Source organism: Mustela erminea, chromosome 10 (genome assembly GCF_009829155.1).
Source record: "Mustela erminea isolate mMusErm1 chromosome 10, mMusErm1.Pri, whole genome shotgun sequence".
Lineage (NCBI taxonomy): Eukaryota > Metazoa > Chordata > Mammalia > Carnivora > Mustelidae > Mustela > Mustela erminea.
This window is the reverse complement of record NC_045623.1, coordinates 96,925,182-96,947,074: the sequence shown is the minus strand read 5'-3', so window position 1 is coordinate 96,947,074 and position 21,893 is coordinate 96,925,182. Positions and strand designations below refer to the sequence as shown.

Here is a 21,893-nt window from a genome sequence, read left to right as displayed (position 1 = left end):
AATTTCCGTGGTGTAAAGACACCTGCTGTGGCCGATTTCAGGGACCAGCAGTCCAACAACTGCTTGACATCAGTCCTGAAAATGGCACAGTGAGGTCTCATGAGCTGGTAGGACCCAGCCCCAGCACAGCACTGCAAGCCGACCATCAGCGGTGCTGTCCCCCACCCTGCATCTCTCAGGCACCCTGGACACCACATCCTCTGGTCCCCAACTCCTTGCACGGCACCCCAGCCGCTGCCCCGGGCTGCCTCCCACCACCCCCTGCCCTGGGCCAACATGCTGCAGACCTTTGCATGTGCGGTTCCCTCCACCTGCCACACTTGTCCTCCAGCTGCTCTTGCTTCCTCAGATCACAGCACAATGTCACTCCCTCAGGCTCGGGCAGGAACCTCTCTATACCTGTTCTACCTCCCGGTCACTGATGCACTTTGCACATTTAACTGCATGGTCCACATTTAACCTTCGCAAGCAGGTTGTCTGCCCCAGGAGGCAGAGCCCTTGCCTGTGTGCCCAGCCGGACATCGTTCCCACTAGAGTTGATGCCAATGGCACCGCTGGAGTCGAGCAACTTCCTCCCCTTCCTGCTCCCAGCCCCGACCCCGGGACCTGGCCCATCATAGGTCATCTGTAAACTCTTCCCAAATCTTTCATTAAACCTCTGTCTCGCTGTGCTTCCCTCTTGGGTAGCTCCCCCCACCTCCATCGAAGTGGTGGCCGCGGACATGCCAGCCCCCTTCAGCCGCTACCAAGCCCAGAACTTCACGCTGGTCTGCATCGTGTCCGGAGGGAAACCAGCGCCCACAGTGAGTACCCGTGGAGTGCCCAGTCCCTCCCCAGCCCCTGCTGGACCACCCTTCTCAGTGACTTGTCCAGCTGGCCATGTCACCGCAGTGCCCACTTTGCAGAATAAAGGGAGAGGGTGTGGTCTCCATAAGTTAACTCAGTGCCATCCGCCCAGGTCTGAACCCATCCACTCATCTGACCCCCTTGCCCCAGGTGTCCATGTGTCTGCCTTGCTCCCAAGATCCCGGCACAGACAGCCCCATTTTTTCTGGACCCTCGAGTCCCAGAACTACACATGCATCTTTAGAGAAGCTCGGCATCAAGCACACTCCTGCCCCAGTTACTGAGCAGGATGGAGACAAATGAGACCCAGAGAGGGGAAAGGACATGTCCCGAGTCACCCACAGTGCTCTTGACAGACATGGGACTCAAGTTCATGGCCTCCAGCTCCAAGTCCACTGTGGAGAAAGAGGGGCAGGAGGAACGACAGAAGGAGGGAAGAAAGGACAGACGGAAGACGAGAGAGAATCCCTGTTTGGTCCAACTCTGTATTAGACTCAACCTAACTGCTTCAAGATCTTTCACCCCAGCTCACGAGTCATTGTCATGGCCACTCCGAGGAGTGGGGGGCACGAAGCTGGAGAACTGGGTTCTAGCCCCGGCCCTGCCACATGCATTGAATGACCTTGAGCAGAAACCTCTGCCCCTCAGGTTCTGCAAGGAGGTTTAGGAAGGGGATAACATTAAAATTTTCAGCTTTAAAAAATATTTATTTATTTATTTGAGAGAGAGGGTGTTGGTGAGCAGGGCAAAGGAAGAAGGGGAGAGAGACTCCCAGCTGAGTACAGAGCCCAACATGGGGCTTGATCTCAAGACCCTGAGCTCTTGAACTGAACTAGACTGAGCTCCCCAGGAGCCACCAGATTTTGAGATTTTTAGAAGCAACAGGACCTATTTGGCCTCGAGGAGATACAGGAAGCCTCATGTATAAAACGTTTAAAAGTGAAGGAAGGGCAAGTTGCTCTTATTGACCTCTGAAGCACCTGTATGGAACCCTTAGGGTTCCCTGAACCCATACTGGGAGCCCATGGGCTGCCTGATTTCAAGGCCTCCTCCAAGAGAATTGTATAACAGTCCTGCCCCTGTGAGTTTCATACATCACTAGGCTCAATGAGGGGCCAGGGCTGGAGTGGAGGATGGGTAGGGTTAGAGTTCAAGGTGGAGAGACAAGGCATTCTAGACCCCGATCTGTCTCACAGGTATGATGTAATGGGGTGACCTGGGGGTCCAGGCTAACTTGACTCCAGGACCTGGGCGCAGATAGACCCAGCTTCTTAGGGCAGGGCAGGAAAGAGGTGCAGAGAGACCCAAGACAGGGAAAGAGGCAGGTGCACCTAGGCACAGGTAGAGCAGTAGGCAGGGATGGGGAGACAAGCTTTTGGTGGCGCCCATGTGCTGCCACCTTGTAGTCCCAAGGAAACAGATTAAAAAAAAAAAGGCATTTTAAACCCACTGATTGGTGAGAGCAGGATTTGGCCCCCAAGTTTCCCCCTTTGGAACCCCAAAGAGGTCTGGCCTTCCTATAATCAGACAAGCTGGTCTTTTTCTCCAAAGAACAACTTCTTTTCCAGAGGATACAAAGAAAGGTTCCTTACAGCCTCGGGGCTGCGGGAAGACTCCCCACCCCCAGCCCCTGCCTGCGCCTGCCATTTAAGATACGGCAATAAAATACTCAATTGCACATATCTATGTAGTTGAATACAGATATAGGTGTTAAAGGCATCTTTCCCTCTCTCCACACACACGCACGCACACACATAGGATCCTTAATTCCCCACATCCCAGGCATCGTACATGTGCCTGGGATGTCAGAACTTAAAAGAGTTCTTTGGTATAAATTACAAATCTGCTTTTGAAGCACTTTTCAAAAAAGAAAGAAAGAAAGAAAGAAAAATCCAAAGCAGGTTTTGACGTGCATATGGGATTCTTCGTTGGAGCTATAAACGCTGAGAGCTTCTCCCTGTCCCCCATTTCATTCCCCACCTCTCCCTCCTCCTCCTGCCCACGACCCACTCCCTTTCCCTCAGCCACAGCCCCCCACACTGCTCCTTGCCTCCTCACCCCAACCCCCCACTTCTTCTTCCTGCCTCTACGGCAGTCCCCTCCCCCCCTCCCCCCAACCCCCCTCTCTGTTTCTCAGCATCCTCCTCCCTCCCCTCACCTGCACCCGCATCCCCAGAAAGCTGCTTCCTGCTCTCCTGTCTCCCTGTCTCCCATCGATTTATTTATCTGATTTATTAAAGAAATACACCCAATCCCCACAGGCCTCTGGGCGCCTGTACCAAAATAAAAAGACAGCAAATTAAATTAAATGCCGCCTCTCTGAACTTGAATTCCCCATTAGCAGAGAAAGCGAGCAGACTCGGGCTTTAAGTCTCATCCCCGCACGCCGGCGCCCTCCCACACACACGCACCTGTTTCCTTCCTTCCGGTCCAAACCTGTAAAAGGCGCCCACGCTGAGATCCTTTCCTCTTCATTCTTAATCCGAAGGCTCCTTTACTCTCTGGTGACCGCCCACTTTCTCCCTCTTCCGCAGGCTGTCCCCAGGTGGGCAGGGGCGGGCTGCCTGGAGCCCAGGTGGCTGCTGCGGGCCCCTGTTTGGGGACACCATGTCACTTAAGCATCCAACAGCCCCGACCAAGGAGTCTGTGCTCTTATTCCCCTTTACAAGCAAGGAAACGGGGGCTCAGAGAAGCTCACCTGCTGGTAAAGAAGATGCCCTCAACCTCTGCCGCCAGGAGCTGTGTGTCCCCGTGGACCTGAGCTGACTCGTGCTGGGGGTGCCGGAGGGAACTGGAGGAGGAGGTCTCGAAGGAACTGGCATTCTCTGGCTGGTTCCTCTGAGAAGCCATGGGGGAGGTCGAGGTCATTCCCACCCAGTCTCTCCCACACCCTCCTTGCAATTTCAGGTTTATTTCAAACGCGATGGGGAACCCATAGAGGCTGTGCCCCTGTCCGAGCCGCCGGCTGCAAGCTCTGGTCCCCTCCAGGACAGCAGGCCCTTCCGCAGCCTCCTGCACCGCGACCTGGATGACACCAAGATGCAGAGGTCACTGTCCCTTCTGGACGCCGAGAACCGGGGCGGGCGTCCCTACACAGAGCGCCCCGCCCGCAGCCTGACCCCGGACCCCAGCATCCTCTTCCAGCCCACCACGGAGAACGTCCCAGAGACGGTGGTGAGCCGCGAGTTCCCGCGCTGGGTCCACAGCAACGAGCCCATCTACTTCCTGCGCCACAGCCACGCCCCCGGCAGCGACGGCACCGTGGAGGTGCGCGCCCTGCTCACCTGGGCGCTGAACCCGCAGATCGACAACGAGGCCCTCTTCAGCTGTGAGGTCAAGCACCCAGCGCTGTCGATGCCCATGCAGGCAGAGGTCACGCTGGGTAAGACTTGGTGGGTGCCGTGCTGCCGGCCCCCCGGCCGAGCTGGGTGGCGGGGAGCCTGGACGCAGGGTCCTTGGCTGGCAGGATGTTGGGGGGAGGTGGAGCAAACGGGAGGCAGGCACAGATCAGAGCTGGGGTTCTGAAGATTATTTATTTATTTGAGAGAGAGCATGAGTGAGTGAGATGGGGTGGTGGGGAGACGCAGACTCCCCACTGAGCAGGGAGTCCCATGCGGGGCTCGATCCCAGGATCCCAGGATCATGACCTGAGCTGAAGGCAGACACTTAACTGACTGAGCCACCCAGATGCCTCCAGAATCTTCAGAAGTTCCTGGGCTGGATTGGGGAACATGGGGAGGGGTCCCAGGGAAATCAGGGAAGTTTGCGGAAACGCAAGAGGTCGGGGGAATTTGGTCCATCAGGATCAAGAATATGGAGGGCCAGAGAAGTTTGCTGAACCTGTGATTGCTCAAAGTAAGCAGACGAGGATTGGAAGGTGGACATTGTGGCCCCGTAGTCTCGCTTGTAGCCTCTCACTGTGCCTCCTCACGCACCCACTGGGGTGGGCCACCGTCCTGAGCCCTGTTCGCTTGTCATTCCATGGAGACTTCATGAGCAGCCCCTACAGACAGCCCCGGTGCTAGACGCTGGGACCTTGTCAGCCTGGAGCCCACCCCCACTGCTCTCTCTGGACCCTCTGTGCTTCCCACTGTTCTTTCTCGCATTCGATCCTCCCTGCCCCGGGCAGGGAGGCACAGCAGCCGTAACTCTTTCTTGGGCAGCTTTTCCCAAGAAAGCCGTCCCCAGGTCCTCTTGCCCAAGCATTGACTTCCCGGGACAGTGCCCTGCCCCATCCCCACCGAGAGCGAGAAAGCCCAGACAAGGACTCCAGAGCAGCCGAAGGGATGAGCTTGCAGTTCATATCTCCCACCTCCGTGATGGTGAGGAGGGGGTGCTGCTGAGGGCCTGCCCCACCCCCTTCCCACCTGCACCCCACGCCCGATTAAAGCACTCACCTGCTCTGTCCTTGATCCCACACGGTTCTCTTGATGGGAGCACCGCCCCCCATCATCAGAGCAAGGCCAAGGCCCACCGCAGACAAGGGGCATGCACGGGCATGGCTGTGCCCCCCAGGGAAGTGGGGAGTGGGGGACACAACAGGGCCACAAGGTACAGTGGATGAGTAGAAATCCCGGGCTGGCTTCCCATCCACCCTTAGCTGCTGCCTGTTGGGGTGACCTCAGGCCTCATGATCCTGAGCATCAGTTTTCTGACCTATTGAATGCAGCGAGTAATTGGGACCTCATAAATGACAGGGGCCCGGGTCTATACAAGATGATTTCTGCACAAGGTCTCCTTGCGCCTGTGCAGTGAGCCTCCAGGACAGTGAGAGATGGCGTCCTCGTTCCCATGTCATAAGTGAGGGGAACCAGCCTTGGAGTACCTCCCCTGTCACCCAGCCGGGTCTGATCCCAGGCTCACCTTCACTGCTGCCCTCTACTGCCCACCTGCTGGGCCTGTGGTGAGGATCCTCAGAGCCAGTAGGTGTAACCTGTGCAGAAAGCTCTGAACCAGAGGGGTCCCAAGGGAGCAGAGGGCCCCCTGCCTTCTGACCTTGGCTGGAAGACAGTGGAAGGGGCAAGGAGATGACCTTGGGGCAGAGAATCCAACCATCTGATTGGGACTTTGAAGGTCAGGCCAGCAAAGATCAGACCATGCTTCTCCATGAGCCTTCCTGTTCCCTCTGCTGGAACGTCCTCCCCAGCTCAAATGCCACTGCCCACAAGAAGACATGCGTGGTGGTCCCAGAACCCATCTCAGTAGGTGGCAACTACCTTCTTCCCATCAATGGAGCCAGAACCCTTGTAGTCACCCGCTTCTCCCGCTCTTTTCTCCTACCCCACGTCCAAGCCAGTACCAAGCCCTGGCAGTCCCACCAGAGAACTTGTCCCACATCTGCCACTTCTCACGGTTTCCTCTCCAACCACCCAACCCAAGTGCCATCGGTCCCCGTCCGCATTATTACAGTAGCCCCCACTCTTGTCCTTTTCTGTTCTTTGTCCTGATTGATCTACTTAAAATACAAATCAGATCATGGCACCGATACACACCCACCCCTGACCCTCCAATAGTGGACAGATAGATTGATAGAACAGAATAGAGTCCAGAAATAGACCCACATAAAGAGAGTCCATTGATTTTTGACCAAAGTCCCCCAGGTTGTTGAATAGGGAAAGAGAAGTCTTTTTAACAGACAGCCCTGAACCACCGGAGAAGTTTAAGGACAAAATGACCCCAGGCCCCTACCTCGCATGCATGCGAGAATTAATTTCAGATGAATCCCAGGCCTAAATGTGAAACCCAACAACAGAAAGGTTTTAAAAAGCAAAACATGGAAATATAGCTTCGTAATGTTGAGATAGGCAGGGATTTCTTTAAAAGGTCACAAGAGGCACCAAATGAAAAATTGAAAATGACTAAATTAGCCGGAATCAAAATTCAGAGCTTCTGCTCATAAAAAGGCACCTTTAGAAGCATGAAAAGGCAAACAGCAGACCAGGAGAAAATACTCTCAAAACAGATAAATGACAAAGGACTGGCATCCAGAATATATGAAGAACTACTAAGATCAGTTATGAGAAGACAGCTCAATTAAAAAAAGAATACATTAAAAATTTTTAAAAATTTAAAAAAAAATGCAGAGGACAATAAGCATATTAAAAGGTGTATAATATCATTAATCACCAGGAAAATGAAGACTAAGGCCTCAGTGAGATACACTATGTCACAGTGACTAGAATGGCTAGTGTTGGAAAAGCCAGTGACAGCGAATGCCGGCAAGTTCCTACTCTTCTTTCTCGAATTCGAACCTCCCTGCCCAGCGCAGGCACAGAACAGGCAGAACCGTCATGCATTGCTGCTGGGAATATAAAAGAGTACCATGACATTGGACTCTTAGTTGTTGCTTACCAAGATAAAAAAAAAAAAAAAAGAACACCCCTACTTTATGACCCAGTAGTCCCACTCCTAAGTGTTTACCCAAGAGAAATGGAAACGTATATCCACAAAGATTCGGACATGAATGTTTGCAGCCACTTTATTCATCACAACGGCAACCATAAAAACCGGAAGTAAACCAAATGTCCATAGTTAGGAAGATGGGTGAACCAATTTGTGGTATATTTGCACCATGAACTACTTCTGGTCAATACAAATGAAACCCTGTTATAGGCAATAATGGGGACAGAACTCAAAAACATTATCCTGAGCGAAACAAGCCAGACAGAAGAGTACATACTGCGTGATTCCACTTCTGTAATAAATGTCTGGGACATAAAATCTCTGGTGATAGAAATCAAAACAGTTTCCCTGTGGGAGATGGAAGGAGACATAAAAGAAACTTCTGGAGAGATGAGAACATTCTAGAGTTTGGGATGGTGGATACTTAGGTGTTCACGTTAAGATTCATCACACTGTGTTCTTAAGAAGAGTGTATTGCCCCATAAGACTGCCACTATATTTAAAACCAAATCTCAGCGGTGTTCACCTATCACTCCCCCCCTCTGCTCCATCTATCCAGCCACGGGGTCCCCTTCCCTCTCCTGTGAACACGCCCAGCTCAGGCCCACCTCTGTGACTTTGCACTGGCTTTCCTTTCTGCCTAGCATATTCCTGCCCCAGATAGTCTCAAGCCCTCTGCTCAGAAGATCTTTCCTTGAACACCCAATCTCAAACGGCCTCTTCCTCCTGGTCCCATCAACTCCTTCCGTGGCATTATTTCCTGGTATCACATTTATCTCAAGCTACAGGTGTATTACGTGTTTCATTATTCGCTGAATCCCCCTCTGGAATTTAAAGTCCATGTGGGCAGGGTCTATACCTGCGTTGTTCGCATGGTGCAAGGCTCAAAACAATCCCTAACATGTTACTTAGTAAGCACCTGTTTAATAATTAATTCATACTTTTCTGGGTTGTTGGGATAATTAAATAAGGCAAATACACACAAAGTGCTTAGCATAGTGACAGGGTAAGTACTCAGTCAATATCAGCTACTGTTATTATTCATCATTGTATCCCCTACATTGCCCTGCATAGTAATTGACACAGATTCGGTGTAGAGTAAAGAACTATATGTAGAGAGCAGATGAGTGAATGGGTGGGTGAGTGGAATGGTAGGTTTATGGGTAGGTTTGTGATGGTTGGATGGATGGATAAGTGATAGATGGATGAGTGGATGAGTAGATGGGCTAGATGGCTGGATGGGTGTGTGAGTGAGTGGGTAGGTAGGTAGATCAATGGTTGGATGGGTAGGTGGGTGGATGAATGGGTGGATGGATGATTGGGTGCATGGATGGGGGGCTAGATGGGTGGATGGTTGAGTGGGTGGGTGGATGGATGGATAGGTGAGTGGGTGGATGGATGGATGGATAAGTGGGTGGGTGGGTTGATGGATGGATGGATGGATGAGTGGATCGATGGATGAATGGATGGTGAGTGGATGGATGGATGGATGAATGGTTAGGTGGATGGATGGATGAGTGGGTAGGTGAGTGGATGGATGGATGGATGGATGGATGGATGGATGGTTGGATGGATGGATGGATGGTTGGATGGATGGATGGTTGGATGGATGGATGGTTGGATGGATGGTTGGATGGATGGATGGTTGGATGGATAAGTGGGTGGGTGGGTTGACGGATGGATGGATGAATGGATGGGTGGATGGATGGATGAATGGTGGATGGATGGGTGCATGCATGGATGGATGGGCGAGTGTATGAATGGGTGGATGGATGAATGGGTAGGTGGACAGATGGATGAGTGGGTAGGTGGGTGGGTGGATGGATGGATGTTTTAGTGAACACCCAGAATTCCTGGAAAAGCCTACAGGGGCTTTTCCAAGAGATTTCACAAGGCTGTTGTAATGCTCTGGAGAGGTTAGGAAGGCAGCTTACATAATCAGGCTCTCTTGCCCTCCTCTGGGCAGATGCATGCCACTTTACATTTCATATCATAGCCTCCTATCTGTCCCCCATTATTATTTTCAGAGCAACTCCTCAAATAGTGTAATATCTATTCTCCCCGCTCACAGGTAAGGAGACTGAGGCCCAGCAATTTGAACTAACACATCCAAGTCAGACCATCAGAGAGCAGAAGCCCAGGCCCCAACCTTGGGTCTCTGGACCCCTCCTCTTTCTGGAGATCAGGAAAAGTCCAGGGGCTGAGAACATTCCTTTTGGACCTACTCAATGCTGTGTTTTAGGAGCAGGTGGTGGGGGGCAGGATTCGGTTTCCAGGAGCTTCTGGTGACTTTCAGGGGAGGGGGGTGGGGGGAGGGCAGCAGCAGGGAGCCTGGCTTGTGGAAGCAGCATTCTATAGGTAGTGGGGATTGGGGGGAGGGGCTGTTGCAGAGGCCCACCTGCTGCAAAGGCACTGGTAGTTGCAATGGCTGCCAGGATGGAGCTCAGAGGGAGGGTGGACCAGACCTCTCTCCTGCCCCCCACTGTCTCTTTGGGTCAGCTCTGAATGGGAGTCCTTGGGAGCAGGCAGCTCAGAAGCCCCAGGGGAAGCCAGCCTCTGCTTTTCCCATCCTCCCCACCTCCGGGCCTTCCTCCACAGACCTGTGTGCCACCAAGCCCTGCTCCTGTCACCCCCTTGCCTATGGCAAGGCCAGACCTCTGGCAAGCCACGACCCTCCTGAGGGCCAGGTTAAAGGCCTGCAGAATGGGTTTCCTGGTACCCAACCTCATAAGCACCAGGATGGGTGATAGGCCTGAAATGGGGTCTTGTGCATCTTAGGCTCCCTCTCCTCTCTGTCACTAGGCCTAGGCCTCGGCATGAAGGATCAGGTGGCACACAGGACAGTGAGCAGACTGACCTGCACAGGAAAGGGGTTCACACCTCCTCAGGCGGGGTGCCCTTGTGCGCCCTCTGCTGGCTGCAGCCAGACAGTGCCATCCCAGAGGGACAAAAAGAGCAGACGAAATAACTCAGGGCCACTTTTCCCTGTGCGGGGCTTGCACCCGCAAACTCACTTCACAGCCCTTGAGGGACAAAAAAGAACGGGAGGAAGCTTCTTGACCCCTGTCCCAGGCCCTGCCAGGCCTTGGTTTCCTTACAGGGACAATCCAGAGGTTGGGAAGTTCTAGGAGGTGCTGCACAAGGCGTGGTGCGCAGTAGACTCCCGGCCAAGGCCAATGTCAGCCCTGCACACCACCACCTCCCAGACCACCAGCACAGTGGGGCGGGTGGCTGGGGGTGTGTGTGCAAAGATTGCTCTTATTGTTGTCATTGTGCACCTGCGAAAAGCAGGTGCAGTGACTGGCCCAAGGCCACATGCCCTAGACCAGAACCTGCCCTGGGATCCCAGGAGCCAGGGCTCCTTTCTCCCCTCCACGGGCGGAGATGGTAGCTGAAGCCTTCCCTGCGCTCCCCCTCTTCCCACCCATGCTTCCCTCAGCCCCATGTAGCACTTTAGATTCCTGGCTCGTGGTTTAATTAATAGTCCTTTAGTTTCGTTCTCGCAGAATGAACTTGGGAGTGCCTGGGGGACCACCCACATTGGCTGGCTGCTTGGATTTCTTCGAGGAGAGCCCAGTGGGAAGGAGAGGCTGGGGAGGAGGCAAGGCCAGGTGGGGGCGATCCCAGGCCAGCCCCAGGGCCTGGGACAAAGCTTTTCTCCTGCTCCCTCCCTTGGAAGATGTTCACCAAGAAGGCACGGAGTGGAGGGTGGTCTTCTGCGCCCTTCCTTCCCTGAATTTCGGCCTCAGCCCCAGGTCCCGGCTGTTCCTTCCCCGGAACCCTCCTCCTGAGTTTCGTGTCTCCACTGAAATGTCAGCTCCTGGGAAGGGCCTCTGGCCACCACTCACCCTCGGTGCGACAGCAGGACTCTCATGTTTTCGTGCCTTCTGTCTACGTGCTTGTTTGCACACGGACTGTCTGCCCTACAGAAGCGTATGGCCCTGGCCAGCAGGTGCTCCCAGCTCCACCCAGAGTCAGGCACGGAAGTGGCTCAGGAATGACCTGTTGAACAACTGAAGGCATGAATCTGGAAGAAAGAACCCCAGGAAGCATGGGGATTAGCTCCATGGGTGACCTTGGATAAGCCTCTTTTAAAACCTATGTGCCTCGGTTTCCCAATCTGAACCCAAGGGGACAGGCTCTGAGGCCCCAGTGGTTGCCCCAGCAGCTCTCTTAGCCCTGCTTTTCTCTTGTGTACCGGATAGCAAGGACCCTGGGTGTCGTGCCGTCAGGCTCAAGCTATAGAGGGCCTTGAAAGAAGAGAAACGAGAATGGGAGGAGAAAGGGAAGACAAAGGCCCACGGAAGGGAATGTTCCCTCCACACCTGTCTGCCTCCCCCGCCACTTCCAACCTAGGGATTTCAGAAAACCCCACTGTGCAGATTACCTAGTAGAAGGAGCCCTGGAGCAGAGGGGAGAAGAGCTGAGCTCTGTCCTGGCTCCTCCTCACTGTGTGACCTTTGGCAAGTCACTTGCCCTCTCTGGGCGTAGTGAACCCAGCTGGGCAGGGGACAGGAACAGCAGAGTCCCTCCTCACCAGGGTTTAGTGCAGGTGGGAGTTTGGGGTGCCTCAAGCGGTCAAGGCTGTGGAAATAGTCGCCCCCCCCATTCGCGGCTGAGTCATTTTTGCGGTAGACTTCTTTTGAGACATCCCTGACTCCACTGTCCACTGGGCTTCTCTGCCTTGACCCTGGTCACACTGGCTTGTGTCTGTCTTTCATCCCTACTGAGAATGAACCCCACAAGACGTGGTTTTCTGGGCACCCCTGAATGCCCAGCTCTCGGACAGGCTCTGGCTGACTGCAGGGGTGCAGGAACTGAGTATGAACGAGCGCAGGTGTGAATGAATGGACCGGCACCATCAGAGCTCCTGGTTCTGTGGCAGCTGATCCTAAGGACACTCACCACTGGACTAGAACTTCCTCTTCCATTTTCCCTGAGCCTCCTTTCCTTGCTCAGTGTCCCCTTCCCCATACCTACGTACACCTCTCTGACCTGGCCTTCTTCTCCCTACAGTTGCCCCCAAAGGACCCAAAATCATGATGACGCCCAGCAGAGCCCGGGTTGGGGACACAGTGAGGATTCTGGTCCATGGATTTCAGGTCGGCCGCTCCCTGAGCATCTGGGAGGCTGGTGGGAGGGGGTACGGGCGCCAGTGGTCACAAGCATCCCAGGCGGCATCTCCAAGAGCCTTTCCTTGACCTTCAGCACTTGCAGCAGGCCTCAGTGTCCTGGTCTGTGGGGCAAAATTGGGCTTGATGAGGAATGGCAAGATGTGCGTGCATTTTGCTCTCCCATCCGGAGCTCACAGCAGACACAGCTCCTGGACCCTGACCGTCTGTTGAGTCTTAGAGTCCTTCTCTCCCTGGTGTCCTGGGGCAGCCACTCCCAACCCATGGGATGGCCTTGTGTTTCCAGCCCTGGCCATGCCAGGCCTCTGACCCCTTCCTGCACTGGCAGAATGGGTCCTCCTGTCACCTGATTCCCACCCCGTCCTGACCCATACAGAATGAAGTCTTCCCGGAGCCCATGTTCACATGGACACGGGTTGGAAGCCGCCTCCTGGATGGCAGCACCGAGTTTGATGGGAAGGAGCTGGTGTTGGAGCGGGTTCCCGCTGAGCTCAACGGCTCCATGTACCGCTGCACCGCCCAGAACCCCCTGGGCTCCACCGACACACACACCCGGCTCATTGTTTTTGGTACGCCGTCCTGACTGGGGATCGGAAGGACGACCAGGGGCGGCCCTGGCTTGAGCTGTCTCGGGGAGGAGGGAGCATCAAGGGATGCTGGGATCCCCTAAATTGGGCCCGAGAGGATGCCCTATGTGAAATACTAGAGTTCCGTGCTGGAAACCAGAGAGCTCTGGGTTTGAATCCCAGACCCAGCACTTCCTAGCTGGGCAACCGTGGGCAAGCTGCTTAACCTCCCTGCTTAAACTCCCTCAGTTTCTGCATCCGTAGAACCCACTGAGGCTTTCCATTGTACTGAGAGCTCACACGTGATGCCACACGGTGGGGGCTGGGTACCGGGGAGCTCTTTTACCCAGTTCTGAATGCTGCCCCCATCCGCTTCTCTTCCTGTTCTTTCCAACAGAAAACCCAAATATTGCAAGAGGAACAGAGGACTCCAATGGTAAGTCCTCAATCTCAGAGCTGTTTGCCTGAAAGCGAGTGAGTTGCAAGGCTCCAGGACGCCCTGGTTCCCCAGCCGCCCCTTCGCATCCCCTTGCCGTTCCCTGGAGCCTCAGGCAGGCACCTGTCCTCCAGTTCAGCAGTCTGGGTCAGAGGCGGTCAGGAGTGGGTGCTGAGGCAATAAGGGGGCACTCAGAACCCCAAACCAGCCAGTGGGGATTTCCAGGGACCTAGTGTGCCCCCTTTCCTCCCCACCACTGTTATCCACAATGAACTCCAGCTCTCTTAGCTCAGAGAACTTAGTGTCCTGGCCCCAAGAGGATGTGTCCAGAATTGACCATAGGGTTGTGCCTGCTCCCCCACCGGGCTCGGGACCACTCCATAGGACAGTCAGGTGCCCCGGCTGGAGACTTTGATACTGTCCTCCTGGAGCTGCCACCCCATGGCACCCAGACCCTGCCCCCCAGCCCACCAGCCCTCCCCTCCTCACACTGAGCCCACCGCACATTTCACAATGGAAGTCCCTGCACCTGGTCCCCACTGGATGATCCCATGGCCACCAGGCTCAGCCCAGCAGCCCCGGGACAGAGAAAAGATCACACCCATTTTGGTGCAACAGGTGGCAGAACTTGTATTCGAACCCAGTACATCCTGTTGCTGAATCCAGACTCTGTGGGGGCCCTTTGAAGCTCTGCCATTCCGGAATCCACACCCTGCCACACCCACCCGGGTCAGTGGCCCTGACCTTGACCCTGACCCTCCTCCATGCCGCCCAACCCAGGTTCCGCTTCTGGCCCTCCCGGCGTCCGGCTCACCTTGGTGCTCGCCCTGACAGTGGTCCTGGAGCTGACGTGAAGGCTTGGCCCCCACTCCGGCCACTCCACCCAGCACTGACATCTCTGCGATCGGTTTTCATTTCTTTTCTAAACTATTTCCAGTCTGTTCTTAGTCTCTTTCTGTCTGTGTCTTGGCTTCTTCAGTCAGTTTAATTAAAACAGAACAATTTTCCCCACCTTCGTCTGTGGCTCTGAATTCTTCATTTATTAGGCGACCGCAGCTGTTGGGACGGGCACTGGGGAGGGGTGAGGAGGACACGGAAGAGACGCTCCTCCCAGGTAGGGGAGCGGAGCTGTACCTCATTACCTTCCCCCAGGCTTGGCTGACAGATGCGGGAAGTAGCCGGAAACTACCAGAAAAGCCAAGCCTCCTTGGGGCCAAGAGTAACAGTCAGCAGTTGCAATAGTGCTGTATACCAAACCAACCCAAACCTCAGTGGTAGGCAACAATGCACATTTATGATTATTATGTTCAGGTTCAGGATGAAGCTATTCCACTGATCTAGTTGGCTCATGGCAGGTGCGTTGCATGTGGGAGTGAGTGGACCGGCACCTCTCAAAGGCCCAGCTGTGGGACTAGTCCTGTGCTAGTCATCCAGGCTGCAGAGACAGGCAAGATGTGCTCTTGCCCTGAAGGAGCTCATGATCCAGTGGGGGGAAAACATTTACCCAACCAGCCAAGGTAAGTCAGTGGGATGAACATTCGGCAGACCACCCCCCACCCAGGGCTGTGGAGCACTAACTTGGGAGAGATTCATCCCGCTGGGGTAGGGGAGGCAGGTCAGAGGAAGCCAAAGAGAACAGATGCCAGATAGACGCCAGAAGCCAAAAGAGAGGTTGGCCAGGCAGAGAATGGAGGAGAACATTCTAGACAGAGGGAATGGGATGAGTAAAAGCTTAGAGATAGGACAATTTACCATGTCCTGCGGGGATAGACAAGAAGTTATATCAGTGCTTCCCAAAGTACATTAATTCATTCAACAAAAATTTATGAAGCAGGTGCCATGGATCAGGGAGCATGACGAACACTGCAGGTTAATGAGGAACACAGTTGTGTGGCTCTGGTAGTTGTCAGTTGCCACAATGCTGCTGCATAACAAACATCCCCAAACCACCAACAGTGGCAGCTTTTTATTATTTCCCCTGGTCTGAGTCAGGTTGAACTGATTAAGGCTGGGCTCCCTTTCGCATCTGCAGTCAACTGGACTGTCTGGACTAGGGTCACCTTCCCTGGGATGACTCGGCTCTGCCTCATCTCATTTGTCATCCTCCAGCAGTCCAGCCCATGGAAGGCAGAGGAGCAAGAGAGAGCCAAAGCATACAGGCCCCTTGGGGCCCAGGGGAACCTATACTCCTGTCCCTTCTACTGATTTTGTTTACCAGTGGAAGTCGTAAGGCCAGCCCAGCTTTAAGGGGTAGAGAAATAGGTGGACATTTTTTTTTTTTTTAAGATTTTATCTGTTTAGTTGTTTAGGAAGAGAGAGTGCACATGCAGAGGGAGGGGGAGAGGGAGAGGGAGAGAATCTCACGCAGACTCCACGCCAAGCTCAGGGCCTGACTCAGGGCTCCACCCCATGACCCTGAGCTGAAAAATGTGAAGTCACATTGCATAATGTATGGACATAAGTGAGGAGGCAGAGTTAGAACCATTTTGGCCACCTATGTGATCCATTCATTCAATAAATATTTGCATGCCTGCATGTTGCAGGTGGATAGTGATGTCGAAGCAGATGATTTTCAAGTGTTGGGGGCTCTCAGATGTTCATCAGTATAAACATCCGGGCCAGATCAGCAGGCGACAACCACACAGTGCCACCAGCCTCCTCATCCTACTTCCTTCTTCTCCAAAGCTCTGTTCTGTCTCACTGGAGCCACCGGCCTCCCTCTGCTACCTGCCAGCAATTTACCTAAGCTTCTGTCACACAATGCCTTTGCCTGTTTTCTGGAAGGAATAAGAAAAAAGGATTTGTTCCCTCTCTTTGCCTTAATAGAGGGAAGCCCATGTAGGCATGAAATTGGAATTGCTTTGCCCTATTAACGGTGCGGTCGTTGGGCTCCACTGACCCCTGAAGTGCATTAATATCTCAGCAGCAAGTGGATGAAGTACATAAAGTGGCCGGGGACACGCCCGAAGAAAGCCAGCTGAGTGCCCTGGGGGATGGGCTGGCCGCCCGCTCTGGACTCCGAATCTGAGGACTCGGTGGCCCTGAGCAGACTGGAAATAGTGCTTTGTTCAGCTTGGGATTGAAGAGAGGGAAGGAGGGATGCGTAGGGCAGAGCCCAGCCTCAGAGGGCAGATGGGGCCTTCATTTCTTTATCCGCTCCTCTCATCATTCATTTGACAGATCTGAGCATCCCCCTGGCCCGGGCCAATGCCAGGCGGGGAGATGCAGATCGTGCCATCGAAGAGCTCCCAGTCCATCTGGAATGACAGACCGAGGGGGAAAGGACTGCCGCGCCACATAGTACGTGTTGGAATAAATAGGTGAGAGAGCACGGTGGGGTCAGAGGAGGAGAAAGATCGTTGTCACTGGGGAAGGTCTGGGGAGGCCTCTGGGAGGTGGTGACATTGCAGCCAGGCTTCGAAGGATAAGAAGTCCATTCTGCAAACTTCAGTTTAGCCCCCGGTCCTTCCGGGCCCCTGAGCTGTTTCTCAAGCACCAAACGGGACAGGTCATTGGGAAGCAGAAGGCTGCAAGGTGGCTTTGTGTCTCCTGAGTGCATCTGTCTTAGAAAGGGCAAGACCACAGCAGACATATGGCTGCTGATCAGGGCCTGACCACAGATTTCCTGACCCCTGGAAGCCCCCACCGCTCTTCCCAGCCACAAATGAGTTCTGATCCCCGTGCACTGTCCCCAGGCGTTTCCTCCCCGCCCCCGGCCCCATGGTGCTCCGGTTTTACAGAGGACCCTCAGGCTGGTCGACTGTTTCCCCAGCCCTGTGCCCGTGATGCCCACTGATCCCTGGGCCCGGAAGACCACCCGCTGGGCCTCAAGGGGGCCACTCCCATCCCCCATCCCCAACCTATGGGCCAAGCAGGCAGTCCACCTCCTCCTGCTGGTGCTCTCAGAGCTGGGCTTGTCACTAGGAAGTGCCACGGCTGCCTGTCTCGAGTGGGACCACCGTTCTCTGGCCTGGGTTCTCAAGCTGGGAACAGCTCAGGTCCCCTCCCCCATCCCTCAGGTCATAGGAAGTGGGGGAGGCCCATGACTTTCACCCCAGTGCTACCCCCTCCAGGAAGGAGGGTCTGTGCCAGTTCTGTGGGTGGCCCCTTGTCACCACCTGCTCCTCAGCCCTGGGGTACCGACCCGCCACAGCACCTCACATGGCTCTTCTGCCCTACTTGCCTGTGTAGACTGGAGACCTTCTCTGTTCCTGCTCCACCCTGGGCTGCGCTATCGCCCAAGCAGGAGCAGATCTGGAGACCCACCTCCACCACACGCATCTCTGCCCAGGGTCACAGATACCTTGTCCACGGGCAGATGCAGAGCAGTGAACTGGGCCCCTGCTCAGGGCTCTGGGGCCACACCAAGACAGGGACCCAGGGTTTTCAGAGTCTCCATCCTGAACTCAGAAAAGCCATCGGTTTTATGGAATGCACCCGTGTACACAGAGCTGAGAAAACCAAAACCAAGGGTCCCTGGGCTCTGTCCCCCTGGGGGAGCTGACAGCCCCAGGCAGACCCCCAAACCCGGATGCGTGTCTCTACTTTCCAAGGGCAGTATGGATGGGTGGCTGACTCGGGGAAGACTCCCCCAGGAGCCCTGGCTGCTGGTGAGAAGCAAAGTGGGCTGCAGTGGGTGGGGGACGGGGTGGGGGGTGGAGAACGGGGCGGTGACCCAGGAAAGCTGCTTGGGATGCTGTGAGTTAGACTCACCCTGGGATCAGAGATCCTGGGGAGACAGGAGGCTCTTCAGAGGGTCTTGGAGGTGAGGGATGGAGAGGACCAAGAAGGGGTCCCTTGGGGAAGACTCTGGAAGATAAACCTCCAGTCCGGTTAGGCAGCTGCAAAACAGAAACAGACCAACAGCAGGACTGAGTGAGACGAGGGGAGAGCTAGAGGACGAGAGCCGAGCTAGAGGAGAGGCAGAGAGACAGACACAGGGAGGGGCAGACGGAGGGCACCAGCGGGCAGGGGAGGAGCGACAGAGAGAAAGGGAGAGGGGGGATGAGAAGCCAGTCTGGACACGGAGACAAAGAGGGGGAGACAGAGAGAGACGGTAAGGAAAACAAGAGACAGAAACAGAGATGGAGGGAGAGAGCCTGGCCCCGCAGCCCAGCCGGGGAGGAGGAGCCACAGACCAGAGCGGGAGTGAGTTTTCCAAAAAGCACTTAAGCTGTTATGTCAGCAATTATGCCCTTGGCCTCCTCGGGGAACGACAGCCTTGAGTGATGGGTGGAAGGAAATGGATGTGCAAAATACATGCATTTTTATCAAATGGGCTCAACTGTCAGCGCCAGGCTTAAATGTCAGCACACAGAGCGGAGCCCCGGCGGCCAGCTGCACGGACCTCGGACCTCGGGGTGGGCGGGGCTTCCTGGCCGCTGCCTGGCCTGTGCCCCGCCCCTGCTCTTCCCCCTCCGCCCTTGCCTCCCACCCAGGCTCTCACTCCCTCCCACCTGGCATCCACTGACCCCGGAGTTTCCTGGGCCCCAGAGAGAAAGCGTTCTGGAGGAGTCCTTTCCTAAGCTGGTGTCCCTGACCCACCTCCTTGAACTCCACCTCCTGCAGGGAACGTCCTTCTCTGACCACAGGGAAAGTCCTTAAATCCCAGCCTGAGGAGATGGGACTGCGTAAATGGGGGCGGGGGGTGCTCAGAGCGGTCAGGCGCACAGACCTGCGTGCAAAGTCCAGCCTTGTTATGATCCGTGTGACGTGGCCACTTGGCTTTACCTCTCTGTGCCTCCGTTTCCTCTTCTGTAAAATGGGTGTTCGTAGCCTTCATCTCAGAGAGTTCAATGGATGAAGATTGGGAAGTTCTTCCTTAGCGCGGGGCTTGGCACGCCCAAAGTATGCCATGAGCCTTAGCTTTGTCATCCTCACAGTGGAATAGGGACCCAGTCACAGCTTTCGAGCCAAGGGTGAGAGCATCAGAATCACGGACAGTGCTCAGAAGCAGAGAGGAGAGTACTGGTGGCGGAAAGTTCGAGGTCCTCGCTACTCAGTGTGGGCCCCAGACCAGCAGTGTCAGCATCTCCCGGGAACCTGATAGGAACACAGAAGCTCAGGCCCCACCCTGGAACCGCCGAACCGGAATCCGTATTTTAACAAGATCCCAGGTGCCTGTGTGCCAGGTCAAGTTTGAGAAGCCTGCTCTTGGCACATAAGCCGTTACATAAGCCGTTCAGGGGAGAGAGTTCGTGAAGGTCATCGGCGCCGAGTAGAGAGGAGAGATGTGTCAAGCCTTGATTATTTACCGCACAGTGGGTTGGATGCTTTAACCGTAAAACAATGCTACCGCCCTTTCTGAATTCGGAGACAAAGCTCAGAGGGGCTACGCGACCTGCCAGGCACCAACATACCATGTAGAGCAGTACCCAGGTCTGGTCCCGGGTCTGAACAAGCAGCCAGGTCTGATCGCAGGGGCAGAACAGGGTGGTGGGGCTGGAGAAGGGTCAGGCTCAGGGGAGAGCCCCCAGGCCTCCGGGAATGGTGGTCAGTGAGGACGAGGGAGCAGTGGTAACGAGCCAGAGGTCCTTGGCATGCACACTCAGAGGTGGAATAAAGACCCAGGAATGAGAACACAGGACAGCGACAAGTTTGACGCGGGCGCTGTGGCGACGTCCAGCAGATCTGGGGCTCAAGAGCCCATCTGGGATCATCTGTCTTGAGAACAACAAACATGGATTAAGCCCCGACCATCTGCCAGTGCTCCATCACACTGGTTCTATGGATAGATATTCCCTATACTACAGATAAGCACGTAGAGGTTCAGAGGTTGAGTCATTTGCTTAACGTCACACTCAGCCCAGAGGCACAGCTCTGAGATCGAAGCCTCCATCTGCCGGGATCAAGAGCTCAGCTTCTTGCCGTTGCTCTAAGCCAAGGATAATCCATGCTTGAAGTGGCCGGGGCAGGGGGGGGGTGTTTGGATTTGGGTTCCCCCAAAAGCAGACCCTGAGACAAGCATTGGATGCAAGTGGTTTGTTGGGGAGGAGACCCAGGAAGCACAGGGAGAGTCAGACAGCTGGGATGGGGAAGAAAGGAGAGCCCTTCTAGGTGGTTCCTGGGCGAGTTCCCAGCTGGGCAATGGGGTCTTCACTCCAAGGGGAGCCTTGAGATTCTTCACGCATCCTTGAGATTCAGACTGGCCCCGCTAAGAGGCAAGGAAGCTGGAATGGTTCTGCACCGATCGCTACAGCATTAAACCCCACACCTCTGGCTGCCCCACCGAGGAGGGCGGAGCTCACCCCTGTGGCCAGAGGTGTGCCCTGCAGAGAGGAGCAGATGCTACGCAAGCGCCCAGCGAGCCAGAGGCTTGTAACTGCACGTGGCTCCCCCCGCCCCCAGGCGCTCAGGCTCACCCCATCCACAGTGAGGACCAGGGTTTGGAAAAGACGTTGGGGTAGAAAGCTTGGAGGGCTCCTGCTGCAGCTTGGCCACGTTCCCACCGTGAGATTGCTCAGCCTCCCTGAACTCAGTTTTTCCAACGATGAAATGGAGATGATCACACTTAACTTACGGGATGTGCGGGATAAATGAAATACCAACACTTCCATAGGCAAGAATTTACATAAACATCAACATTCCCATATTTAAGAATTTACCACGGTTCTGGTTTCTCTCTGCACCGGGCACCATGCCGAGAGTGCCGTCAGCGTCAGCGCCTTTGAACTACACAGCAGAGGAAGCGTTTTTTCTATTCTACAAGCAAGGAAACAGAGGCTCGGAGAGGTTATGCCCCTGGCTTGGGTTCACACGGCAAATAAGCCCAGGAGCTAGATCTGCACCAGGTCGTTTTTGCCTCTGCAGGTGAGAAGCATCGTGCCAGGTGTAGAGCAAGAACTCAGTTCCTTTTCCTCGTTTCTTCCCGAAGCCCCACCAAGGCAGATCATTCTTCCAGATATTCTAATGATCTCAGGCTGGTTGGCACAAGCGCAGTACCGTGTGGTGGTGAAGGAGGTTAGCTCTACAGCCAGACTTCTCTGGGTTCAGATTCTGGCTTGGCTTTCAACTAGCTGTGTGACCTGGGGCTATTCACACACCCTCTCTGTGTTTTAGTGGCCTGTCTCTCTACGTAATGGGAATAACTGTTCCCTCTTCTTAGGGCTGAATGTAAGCATGTTTATGAGGTAATTAGAAAGCTGTCTGGTGTATAGTATGTGTTCAGTAAATAACACCTGTCATTACTCACTTGGCCCCAGATGCTAACATGAGTCTCCAGGTTGTAGGGTCAGATTAAAGAGATCTTGTGGGGCTCCTTCCTCTCCCCCAAGGTCAATCCCAGCGTCAGGGAAGGGGAATGGAGAAGGAAAAGAGTGGGGAGAGAAACTCACCCTTACCAACTCACATGCTTTACAAGGTTGTGCCCATCAGACCGCACAACAGTCACGCAAGCACTACTTGGACCCATGTAATAAGCGGAACGAGACATGAACACAGCGACGGGTAAGCGACGGGTAAGCGGTCACTCTCTCTCTCCCTTTTCTGCTTCCACTCAGTGGGGTGACGTGG

At 54.7% G+C, this 21,893-nt stretch overlaps 1 protein-coding gene across 1 annotated transcript in view; it reads left to right on the top strand.

Moving 5' to 3' along the window:
- Window positions 1-14,387, top strand: part of IGSF21 (immunoglobin superfamily member 21) — a 234,872-nt gene extending 220,485 nt beyond the window's left edge. Inside the window, exons 5-10 of the mRNA XM_032302870.1 lie at window positions 688-803; window positions 3,754-4,228; window positions 12,265-12,350; window positions 12,757-12,949; window positions 13,344-13,382; window positions 14,163-14,387. Of these exons, the coding sequence (XP_032158761.1) occupies window positions 688-803; window positions 3,754-4,228; window positions 12,265-12,350; window positions 12,757-12,949; window positions 13,344-13,382; window positions 14,163-14,236 (983 nt within the window). The 3' untranslated portion in view covers window positions 14,237-14,387. The remainder of the gene's footprint in view (window positions 1-687; window positions 804-3,753; window positions 4,229-12,264; window positions 12,351-12,756; window positions 12,950-13,343; window positions 13,383-14,162) is intronic.
- The last annotated feature ends 7,506 nt before the right edge of the window (window positions 14,388-21,893 follow it).